The sequence below is a fragment of the Lepidochelys kempii genome, chromosome 2 (assembly GCF_965140285.1).
Source record: "Lepidochelys kempii isolate rLepKem1 chromosome 2, rLepKem1.hap1, whole genome shotgun sequence".
NCBI classification, from domain to species: domain Eukaryota; kingdom Metazoa; phylum Chordata; order Testudines; family Cheloniidae; genus Lepidochelys; species Lepidochelys kempii.
The window spans coordinates 175,349,745-175,361,926 of record NC_136381.1 but is presented as its reverse complement, the minus strand read 5'-3'; the positions used below and the strand labels follow the sequence as shown (position 1 = coordinate 175,361,926).

Below are 12,182 nucleotides of genomic sequence, written 5' to 3'. Positions count from 1 at the left end.
CAAATGCCATCTAAAATACACTTAAAACAACAAGCCTGAAAATCAGTTTCTTCTTCTCTTTGGAGTTCCAAGTTCCATGTTTCCTCTGCAACACTTAGCCCTAAACATTTAAAACAGTGCAGTGCCTTTAAAATAAATTTGCAGCCCTAACAGTAATGGCAGCATCCCTTTTTCTTTTTTTTTTTTTTGGGGGGGGGATTCTTCAATTTCATGAGCACAACAATTAAGCAGTTTAGAAACAAACAAGGAACATAAAAATAATAAGTAATACAGCAAAAGTTTGATTTTTACTATCAATGGCAACATTTAAAAAAGTTTTGGTTGATATTAGCAAAACTATTGACTACAACAGAAGTAAGAGCTTTCTATTATTATTATTATTATTGCCTCCTTGTAGTCAAACAGTAGGGACGCTCTGTTGCATAGAAGTAGTTAACAGAGGCATAATTCCCACCCTACAAAAGCCAGTTTGCACAAAAATTACATGGAAAAAACGTATACACACTGTGCTCATTCACTTGCAGAGGTTAATAATACAGGTATCATAAGCTACAGCACATGAAAGGAAATATGCATTGAGTCATAACTTACTATTTGCTAATGAGATCACTCCGTATTAAAGAAAATTCTTAGTATGCCACTATCCTCCAGCCAGGTTCACTTATCAATTGCAGCACTGCAGCTTCTTTCTTCATTCTCAGTTAACCTCCATGAAGGGACCTCAGAGGATATATACCGGATAACACTAGCACTTGAGAATTTCTTTTCTTTCTAAATGCTATGAAGCTGTTATCAGCAAGCAGCCAGATAAGTCAAATCAGAGCTAGTATTCTCTAAATTCTCTGTTGTAAATCAGATTTTAATGGAGAAAAGATTTATATCCCTTTGAGACCAGGTAAGGAATATGTTATTAGTGTGATCCAGAATGTGTGCTTTACAATAGTAAATACAGCTAGGAGTTGTTCCCCTAAGCAATTTTCCAACTTCTCCAAATTTCTTTGCTCATAAGGTGGAAACTAAAACAAATGAATCTCCCATTTGTATCCAATATTAGTAAATGACAGTTTGTAAGGAAGCATTGATACAAAAATATGCACGTGTGTACATACACACACACATGCTCTGTAATATTCCATGTGAAATCAAGATGTAAGCTGTATTTGATTGACCATTGGAAGGAGAGGGTATGGATTTCAGTTTTATTTATTACATCATAGATGTGAGAGGTTTGGTAGCATCCCTCAGCACAGTCTCTGGCATAGGTATTTAAGCCCTTTCTATTCCTATCCAGAACCTACGAAGTCTCACAGTATTTGTGAATTGAACGTAGATCACATTTGACTAGCATTTGAGAGCTTTTTATACATTTTCATCACATTGGAATTTATATGTTCCCAGAAAGAAAACTGTGTTAAACTCATAAGTAAGGTTGATAAGTGAACAAACACTTAAATATATTGTAGTGCTAGAAAGTTAGAGAAGAAATAACAAAAGAAATTAAAAATGCTGGAAAAATGCTATTTGTATTGCAATAATGCCTGCATGCCCTAATAATGATCCAAGGCCCTATTAACACCTAAATCATCAGTTGATTTGTCCAGCTATTACAGCACAGATTCCAGATTAATTTATAGTTGAGACACTTAAAAGAATGTGAAGGTCCAGAAATCAAGTTTTTCAAACAAGCCTTTCAGGTCTTTTTCTATTAACTGATGACAAAATGAGGAAAAGCCTTTTACTTTTTGTCACGTTTAGCATGAAAAATATTGAATTTCTAATATTTATAAGCATTCTGTTCATTAAGATTTACCAGGGAGGGGTGTGTCTCAGACTTCCATGCACAAACGAACAGGAAAAGGTCTGCCATACCCAAGCCATCAGCAAAAATGACGACACTTAAGTCATACTTCATAGCGATGTGTGCCCTTCCCTTTGCTTCTTTATATTATCCTTTGTGGGTAAGCCGCCATTTTCAATTTAAGCGTAAAATCATAGGCAGAACAGAAGTCAGGAGGATCATTAGTGATAGCTAGTACCAGAGCTAAGGCATTTTCCCAGCAATTTTAATCTAGGGCTTGTCATGAGAAAGAAAGCTTGTTGCCATGGAAATTAACATGCATTCTGGATTTGGGGTATTTGTTTTTACTTTGTTTCACTGCTTTTTGTTTTACCATCATCTGAATAATAATCATATTCAGAATTTGAGTTATTAATGGTTAGGTTCAGCCACTTACTTGGGCACAGGATCAGTTTCAGGCTTTAGAGTCTCAAGTTGCTTTTGGAATACCTAGAGAATCCCAGCATGTCTTGGGTTCTATACTTTAATGATGAAGAGATTGAGGTATAAATAATAGAACTATTCAGATTCTGTGATTAAAACGTTAATAATGAGACCAACCAAGTCAGTTGGTGCAACTGATATGCAACATGAGCATTACCCAGAATGCTGTACCTCCCAGAATTCAGCAGCTAATCACAGTATTGTTGGTATCATAAGCATTGAGGACAACTGGATTCTCAGTCCAATGCCATCTATGAATTGTGTCTGACACCATTACAATCCTCCAAATCCACTCCCCTCAAACCAACCATGGAGTGATGTGTAACCCATGTCTCCATAAAAAAATAAACAACTCTTTGGCCAATAAAATAAGATTTAAACTCAGACTTCTCCATGCAGAACACGTCTAAATGGATCAACCCAATTACGTGTGTGACAGATTTTTAGTATCATTTTAGTATACATTTTTAGTACACAGTCCCAGCCTAACATATTCCAAATTGCCTGTTCCCACTTTTCCCTGAAGTAAAACATCTATTAACAAAAACTAGACTGTAAACAAAAGGTACGTGATAAGATGGAGAAGAGGTGAGAGCACCTACTAGAAGACAATTATGCACCAATTACCTGGATGTCCATTTAGCAAATTCTCTGGTCAGATGCTGCTGCTTATACTATTTATACTTTTGAAAATTATTCTGCACCGTCCTGCCCCAATGAAAAAAACAAGCAAAAGTGGCTCAGTATTTATATACACAAAAAAGCAGACAGCTACTCCATCTCCACTTTGTGAGTTTAGGCTCCTTTTTCAAATCCTAGCCGACACGAGTTTGGTGCCCCAAATCCATGGAACTTGGACTCCCAACTCTCTTAGTCGCCTTTTAAAACTCCAGACTTACGTTTTCAAACCACCACATTTTGAGGTTATATAGTGTAATAATGAAAGCACACAGTGCTCTCTTTAACAATAATGATCCACATTAGCCTTTTGTGGTGCTTATGTCATAGAAAGTTCTGTATCTCATTCACTTCAGGACGTCTGCAGTCATGAGTCATGCATGGCCCTATGCTAGGGGATTCTCCATACTTCTGCATTTTCTTGTGATTCAAGAATGCCCAACATGGAATATGCCCTACTGTTATATATGTAGTTACTCTAGCAAATGCTTAGAATAACTCTGGCCCATTGCCAAACAATATTTCTTTTTATCTGGTGAGGGTATATTTAGTTCAAGCAGGTCAAACTAGCACATTCTGGACATTCTCTTTTCTCTTTGATCAAGGGCAATAAACCTTCAATCTACCCTTTCCTTTCCCTGTTCAAATGTCACTATGGTAATAGTCTCATTGACAGACATGGCAGGCTCTTCCCATGAAAAAGAACTCTTTCGGGTTCGACATTCCCACTAGATTCTCTGACTATCTGATTCCATAGAAAGCTGGGGGTGGTAAGACAAGTTTAGAACTGACTATCTCCTAGCAATGATCTCAGGGGAAAGACCTATCGCAACATTGTCCAGACTTGAATTACAATTAGGATCTACAAATGCTGAGTTACTATGAGCTATGGAGCTTTTACCAAATTGCTATTGTGACGGGGCAAGGCCAGATGGCTATAGTAAAGTAGTGAGGAACAGGTATGTTAGTCCCAGGCTAAACAAATCCCTGGTACCATGGTAACTAAATGGCAGTTGCTCCAGGTTAATCAAGTCACCTGGGGCCAATTACGATCCTTCTAGAAAGCAGTGGAGATAGTTAGGTTGATTGGGACACCTGAAGCCAACCAAGGGCTGGCTGGAACTAGTTAAAAGCCTTGCAGTTAGTCAGTGAGGTGTGTATCAGAAGCTATGCTGTTGGAGGAACTAAGCAGTATAAATCCATATCAGGTGCAAGGAAGGAGGCCCTGAGGTAACGCTGAAGGAGATATTGAGAGGGGGCTGCTGTGGAGAAGTGGCCCAGGGTACACTTCCTATTTCCAAAAAGTCAGCTACCATAGCTGCTTCTATTAGGGTCCCTGAGCTGGAGCCTGGAGTAGAGGGTGGGCCTGGATTCCCCCATCCCTTCCCCAATTAATCACTGAGACTGGGAGACAACAGAGACTGTGTGAGTGAGGGTTGCTTCTCCTCACCTCCCTTGCTGGCTTATGATGAAAATGGTCAGTAAGCTGTGACCCTTGTCCCTAGAGAGAGAAGGGCTATGTGGTGGGTCACAGTGAGCCTCTGAGGCTAGCAAAATCCACCAGGAAACACGGGACCCATGGAGACAAGGACAGAGCTTTGTCACACATTCATTGTTCTTTGCAGATTTTCTTTCATGAAAGAGACCACAGCTTTAGAAGTAACAGAAAATTCCATGGGATATATTATATGGGGTAGCAGGCAGACTCTCCCCAAAATTACCCTGACAATCCTCTTTTTTCCTAGACAGGGACCTTGTTAAGGTGACAAAGGTTATGTCATTAAACGTGGAAAATTCTGATGCATTTGAAAAATAACTAGCATTTGAAACAAACAAAAAGTTTCCTCACAAAGTTCATCACATTTTGATACAGTGCAGTGTGTAACTTCAGTTGGCTATTTTACAAAATTATGTGAACTCCTTAGACTCTGCTTCATTAACTTAATGGTGGTTTAAGCTTCCTTCTCCTACTCTCTGTAAGTCTGGGAAATTTATTGAGACATTATGTTACTCATTTTTTATACAGCAGACACAAAATTCATTTTACAGCCTAAAGCAGATGAGTGAGGAGGATTTAGAAGAGTCTCATCCTTTCCCTCTCATGGAGTACACATATCTTCAATAGTCTTTCACATTAGAAGACATGAGTGCTTCTTTTATATGGGTACAGCCAACCCTTACAGACCAGCTGAACTGAGTTAGATCATAACTGTGCCAGCCAGACCACTCTTCACCTAGATCTCCTGTATCTGGAAACTTCCTTCCATTCTTAATTGAATGCCAAATTCAGAACCCAACTACTAGCGAGCTGTTGCTAACTAGGGATTTCAACTGTGCACACTCAAATCCGCAGTGGAATTTAAGGCTTTCCAGATCCTGAAGTGTAAGAGACCATGTAAAACTATGTTTTGCCAAAGATTAAACCCATAGTAAAAGTAGACAGCTAGATGTGAGGCAGGCAGCAATGGCACAGTAGGCCCTAGCAGAGTGGCTGGACCTCCGATTCATCATTAAGATACAGAAGGTACTCCTGTGGGGGCCATCTGTGTGGGTGGGCACAAGGGTCTACCTCTGTAGATCAGACTGCAGGATTAGGTGCCAGGTTAGAATCATGGGACTGGAAGGGACCTCGAGAGGCCATCCAGTCCCCTGCATTCATGGCAGGACTAAGTATTATCTAGACCATACCTGACAGGTGTTTGTCTAACCTGCTCTTAAAAATCTCCAATGAGGGAGATTCCACAACCTCCTTGGAAAATTTATTCCAGTGCTTAACCACCCTGACAGCTAGGAAGTTTTTCCTAATGTCCAACCTAAACTGCCCTTGCTGCAATTTAACCCATTGCTTCCTGTTCTATCCTCAGAGGTGAAGGAGAATAATTTTTCTCCCTCCTCCTTATAACAATCTTTTATGTACTTGAACACTGTTATATCTCATAGACTCAGATGTTAAGGTCAGAAGGGATCATTATGATCATCTAGTCTGACCTCCTGCACAGGCCACAGAATCTCACCCACCCACTCCTGCAATAAACCTCTCACCTACATCTGAGCTATTGAAGTCCTCAAATCATGGTTTAAAGACTTCAAGGTGCAGAGAATCCTCCAGCAAGTGACCCGTGCCCCATGCTACAGAGGAAGGCGAAAAACCCCCAGGGCCTCTTCCAATCTGCCCTGGAGGAAAATTCCTTCCCAACCCCAAATATGGTGATCAGCTGAACCCTGAGCATGTGGGCAAGAGTCACCAGCCAGATACCCAGGAAAGAATTTTCTGCAGTAACTCAGATCCCACCCCATCACAGGCCATTGGGCCTATTTACCATGAATAGTTAAAGATCAATTAATTGCCAAAATCATGTTATCCCATCATACCACCTCCTCCATAAATTTATCGAGTTTAATCTTGAAGCCAGATAGGTCTTTTGCCCCCACTGCTTCTCTTGGAAGGCTGTTCCAGAACTTCACTCCTCTGATGGTTAGAAACCTTTGTCTAATTTCAAGTCTAAACTTCCTGATGGCCAATTTATATCCGTTTGTTCTTGTGTCCACATTGGTACTGAGCTTAAATAATTCCTCTCACTCCCTGGTATTTATCCCTCTGATATATTTATAGAGAGCAATCATATCTCCCATCAACCTTCTTTTGGTTGGGCTAAACAAGCCAAGCTCCTTGAGTCTCCATTCATAAGACAGGCTTTCCATTCCTCGGATCATCCTAGTAGTCCTTCTCTGTACCTGTTCCAGTTTGAATTCATCCTCCTTAAACATGGGAGACCAGAACTGTACACAGTATTCCAGATGAGGTCTCACCAGTGCCCTGTATAATGGTACTAAAACCTCCTTATCTCTACTGGAAATACCTCGCCTGATGCATCCCAAGACCGTATTTTTTTCACAGCCATATCACATTGGCGGCCCATAGTCATCTTGTGGTCAACCAATACTCCAAGGTCCTTCTCCTCCTCCGTTACTTCTAATTGATGCGTCCCCAGCTTGTAACTAAAATTCTTATTAATCCCTAAATGCATGACCTTGCACTTTTTGCTATTAAATTTCATCCTATTACTATTACTCCAGTTTACAAGGTCATCCAGATCCTCCTGTATGATATCCCGGTCCTTCTCTGTATTGGCAATACCTCCCAGCTTTGTCTCATCCACAAACTTTATTAGCACATTCCCATTTTTTGTGTCGAGGTCAGTAATAAAAAGATTGGTCCCAAAACTGATCCCTGAGGAACTCCACTGGTAACCTCCCTCCAGTCTGACAGTTCACCTTTCAGTATGACCCACTGTAGTCTCCTTTTTAACCAATTCCTTATCCACCTTTCAATTTTCATATTCATCCCCATCTTTTCCAGTTTAACTAATAATTCCCCAGGTGGCATGGTATCAAACGACTTACTGGAATTTGGGTAAATTAGATCCACTGCTTTTCCTTTGTCTAAAAAATCTGTTACTTTTTCAAAGAAGGAGATCAGGTTGGTTTGGCACGATCTACCTTTTGTAAAACCATGCTGTATTTTGTCCCATTTACCATTGATCTCAATGTCCTAAATTACTTTCTCCTTCAAAATTTTTTCCAAGACCTTGCATGCTACAGATGTCAAACTAACAGGCCTGTAGTTACCCGGATCACATTTTTCCCCTTTCTTAAAAATAGGAACTATGTTAGCAATTCTCCAGTCATACGGTACAACCCCTGAATTTACAGATTCATTAAAAATTCTTGCTAATGGGCTTGCAATTTCATGTGCCAATTCCTTTAATATTCTTGGATGAAGATTATCTGGGCCCCCGATTTAGTCCCATTAAGCTGTTCAACTTTTGCTTCTACCTCAGATATGGTAATATATACCTCCATATCCTCATTCCCATTTGTCATGCTACCATTATCCCTCAGATCCTCATTAGTCTTATTAAAGACTGAGGCAAAGTATTTGTTTCGATATTGTGCCATGCCTAGATTATCCTTAACCTTCACTCCACCCTCAGTGTTTCGTGGTCCCACGTCTTCTTTCTTTGTTTTCTTCTTATTTAAATGGCTATAGAACCTTTTACTCTTGGTTTTAATTCCCTTTGCAAGGTCCAACTCTACCTGACTTTTAGCCTTTCTCGCCTTATCCCTTTCAGTGTGCTATGCCATTATCTAAATCATTGATGAAGATATAAAACAGAACTGGACCCAGAACTGATCCCTGGAGGACCCCACTTGATATGTCCTTCCAGCTTGATTGTGAACCGCTGATAATTACTCTCTGGGAACGGTTTTCCAGCTTGTTATACACCCACCTTATCATAGCTCAATCTAGATTATATTTCCCTCATTTGATTATGAGAAGGTCATGCGAGACAGTATCAAAAGCCTTACTAAAGTCAAGATATACCACCTCTACCACTCTCTCCCTCACCCCCCAGGCTTGTTATCCTGTCAAAGAAAGCCATTAGGCTGGTTTGACAGAATTTGTCCTTGACAAATCTATGATAACTGTTACTTATCACCTGATTATCTTCTAGGTGTTTTCAAATTGATTTGCTTAATTATTTGCTCCATTATCTTTCCAGGTACTGAAGTTAAGCTGGCTGGGCTGTAATTCCCCAGGTTGTCCTTATTTCCCTTTTTATAGATGGGCACTGTATTTGCCCTCTTCCAGTCCTCCGAAATCTCTCCCATCTTCCATGACTTTTTGAAGATAATCACTAATGGCTCAGATAGCTCCTCAGTCAGCTCCTTGAGTATTCTAGGATGGACTTCATCAGGCCCTGGTGACTTGGAGACATCTAACTTATCTAAGTAATTTTTTACTTGTTCTTTCCCTATTTTAGCCTCTGATCCTACCTCATTTTCACTGACATTCACTATGTCAGATGTCCAATCACTACTAACCTTTTTGGTGAAAACTGAAATAAAAAAGTCATTTAGGACTTCTGCCATTTCCACATTTTCTATTATTCTCCCCCCCCCCCCGCAACAAGTAACAGGCCTACCTTGTCCTTGGTTTTCCTTTTGCTTCTAATGTATTTGTAGAATGTTTTCTTGTTACCCTTTTTATTGTTGTTTGTTTACATTCATCCTTTGTAATTTGGCCTATTTTCCACTTTTTGTAGGACTCTGAGTTTCAGATCATTGACAATCTCCTGGTTGAGCCCCAGTGGTCTCTAGTCATTCTTCCTATCTTTGTGGCATTGTATGCTCTTGTGCCCTTAATATCTTTTTGAAAAACTGCCAACTCTCTTGAACTGTTTTCCCCTTTAGACTTGCTTCCCATGGGATATTACCTACCAACTCCCTAAGTTTGCTAAAGTCTGCCTTCTTGAAATCCATTCTCTTTATTCTGCTGTTTTCCCTCCTACCATTCCTGTTTTCCCTCCTACCGTTCCTCTACCATTTCATGATCACTTTCTCCTAAGCTGACCTCCACTTTCAAATTCTAATCTAGTTCCTCCCTATTTGTCAAAATCAAATCTAGAACAGCCTCTCCTCTACTGGATTTCTCCACCTTCTGAAATAAAAAATGGTCTCTGGGTTAGTAGAAGATGGACTTTACGGAACATTTCAGTGCTTGTGAACCACTTCTTTGGTTCTTTCTTTTTCAATTTTAATGCATCTCCACAGACACAGACACAGACACACACACACACAAAAGTTGACTTCATCTTCTTGGGTGAAAATACCCTACACAACTCAAAGGAAAAATGTCCCCTTTCTATTTTTCTGTCAAAAGAATTTTTGTCATCTTTTCATCTTCTAACAAATACTCCTGTTTAGAGCAAAAGCACTTTACCCATTTTAAATAATAATAAAGAAAAGATATATTCATCCAGAGTTGACAAATGGACAGTATATGTCAACCAGTTCCCAGAAAGTGAGGTGGCTTTAATAATCTGTATCGCATTATTATTTCTCTCTCATAACTTTATGGCTTATAGGCAGGAGTTTAGGCACTTGCAGCCTTACCTCCCTGAAGAGTAATGTATTAGGATGGTAATGCATCATGACCACAACAAATGTTCTATTTAAACAGTATTATGATTCCCAAAAGCAAAACATATTACAGCCTGTGATGTCTTAGGTTTTAATATCATTCATGCATTTCCTTTTCTGACTTTTTTTATTGCTGTAAAAACTTGCTCCACTAAAGTTTACTATTCCTTCCTCCTCCTGCACCCCCAAAAACATATAGGACAAGATTTAAATGTGTGCTACACAGGTGTAAATCTGAAATAATGCCAATGAACCTACCCCTAATTTGAAAGCGTGTCAGCAATGAGACATCTTACTTACTGAGGTTCCATTTTAGGCCCGTCGTAGTCACGTTGTCACAAGGGTTCCCAACTGGAATGAGGCCACACCAGTTACTTTCAAGTCCTGTGTTTACATGCAGTTTGTGCTTTCCCTGCAATATAGAAAGAAGTCTTCTTTAGACAGTAGCAACCAAGGACCAGGAAGCCATTTATACAACACATTTTAAAAATACAATAGAATACATCTGAATTAGACAGGACTGATCTTAATTCTCCCAAAGTTGAGAAGTATTTGGATCTGGGATTTTAGTGTTGCTTATCATACAGAGAGGGACCAGTCAAAGATCCAGATCTGAAAGTATGGGATTTTGAATCTGCGCTTTTGGTTTGGTCCCATCTATAATCTGAATCCAATACTGTGCAATATTCCTCTGCACTAGCATTCACATCCGAAGTTAGGTTGTTTTTTCCTCCATTTTGGACGAATCCTGATCTAGTCATTAATTTTTTTAAACTGTTGACTTTCCATGTGAGCTGTGTAACTCTTTAGAAACAAAACTAGGCAAAACTTACCTAGTTTGGGGGTTCATCACAAAGCCAAAATTTTGGCCACAATTGTATGTTTCATGTACTTTCCCTCCTGGAAAAAGTTCTAAACCAGTAATAAAACAATGGGGTTCTACAAAGTTTAAAAGGGTTCTAGAGAAATAAATCTAAAACCTATGTAATTTAAGAAAATGACATTCCCATAGTTAGGTTTTTAAACACCATTCAAAATAATGAACTAAAGAAGAGTGAACAGTGCAAAGTTCAGAGGGAAAGGAAACACAGCATTTCACAGTACAGGGACAATAATTATCTGTTCTCAGATATGTAGGAAATGGTTTCCTGCAACAGGGCTAGGAGGAAACATCAAAGAAGGAAATTGTGCTAATATCTGTGGGAAAAATATCAGATTCTTCCTACATAATTTATTCTACATAACAAAAGAGATAAGATGCTTCAGAAGTACATGACTTTGGCTTTTATTCTCTTGGATGCATGGGAGCACTTAACTCCTGTAAGTGATAATCGGAGTCACAGACATAATTCTCTCTCACAGCAGTGAAAAATTTAATTTTTTTTATGGTTTATTAATTTCTCTACCAAAATGGGTATTTAAAAAAATACATTTTGGGTTTCTTGGTTTTGTATCACTTACTGAGTGTATTACAAAGACTAAGATCCTTAAAACAAGAGAAAGCTAGATGTGTAACTCAAGCAATATCTTAAGTGGCAAGTAAATAACTTTTTGCTGAAAGAAAATATTGTAAGCGTCAGCCTTGTATTTCATGTTTCCTCTCCCCCAGCAGCCTCCCGCACTGTGAAGTGACAAGTTAGACGAAAATGAAGGAGAAATACCTTACTGCCAAGATGAATTATCTGAGGTGGTTGACAAGTTCTTCTGCTTATGCCAAATATCTTATAAAAATCCTCAATATGAACCATGCTCTCAGTTAGCAAATGAACTTTAAAGCTGTCAATTAAAAACTATCAGAATTTATAGCTTTAACCTGTTTGATAGTTTGCAGAGCAAGATGGAGAACAGTTCAACATGGTCTATCTTCTCAAATCACACAACTTCATAAGGTGCTGAGCCACAAGTTTCCATGGGTATTGTGGGTGCTCCACAAATGCAGGTATTTACAAATTCATGCCTAATGCCCTTTTAGCCATGCAACATGCTTAGCTATTTCTCTACTGTGATGTTTCTCATACCCTGTGAGCATTCCCTTCCTGGGAAATTGCTCTGGGCCCTGGTCTACACTACAAACTTATGCTGGTATAACATCCCTAAGCAATGCAGTTACACCAACCTAACTGCTGGTGTAGACACTGCTATGTTGATGGGAGGGTTTCTCCCATTGACATAGGTACCGCCTCTCGGGCAGGTGGAATACCTAAAACGAAGGGAGAAGCTCTCCTATTGGCACAGATAG

General features: G+C 39.3%; 1 protein-coding gene across 9 annotated transcripts in view; it reads right to left on the bottom strand.

Moving 5' to 3' along the window:
• TPK1 (thiamin pyrophosphokinase 1) overlaps positions 1-12,182 on the bottom strand; it is a 481,390-nt gene that overhangs the window by 88,755 nt on the left and 380,453 nt on the right. For 7 of the 9 annotated variants that reach the window (XR_013635371.1, XM_078851688.1, XM_073332805.2 and 4 more), the window contains one exon: positions 10,244-10,355. Coding sequence is in view for 7 of the 9 variants with exons in the window: in XM_078851688.1 (XP_078707814.1) it covers positions 10,244-10,355 (112 nt within the window). In the remaining 2 variants the exon portion in view is untranslated. Of the gene's footprint in view, positions 1-2,234; positions 2,320-10,201; positions 10,356-12,182 lie in introns of all 9 variants that reach the window. The other 2 variants (XR_013635372.1, XM_078851690.1) reach the window with 2 other exon arrangements.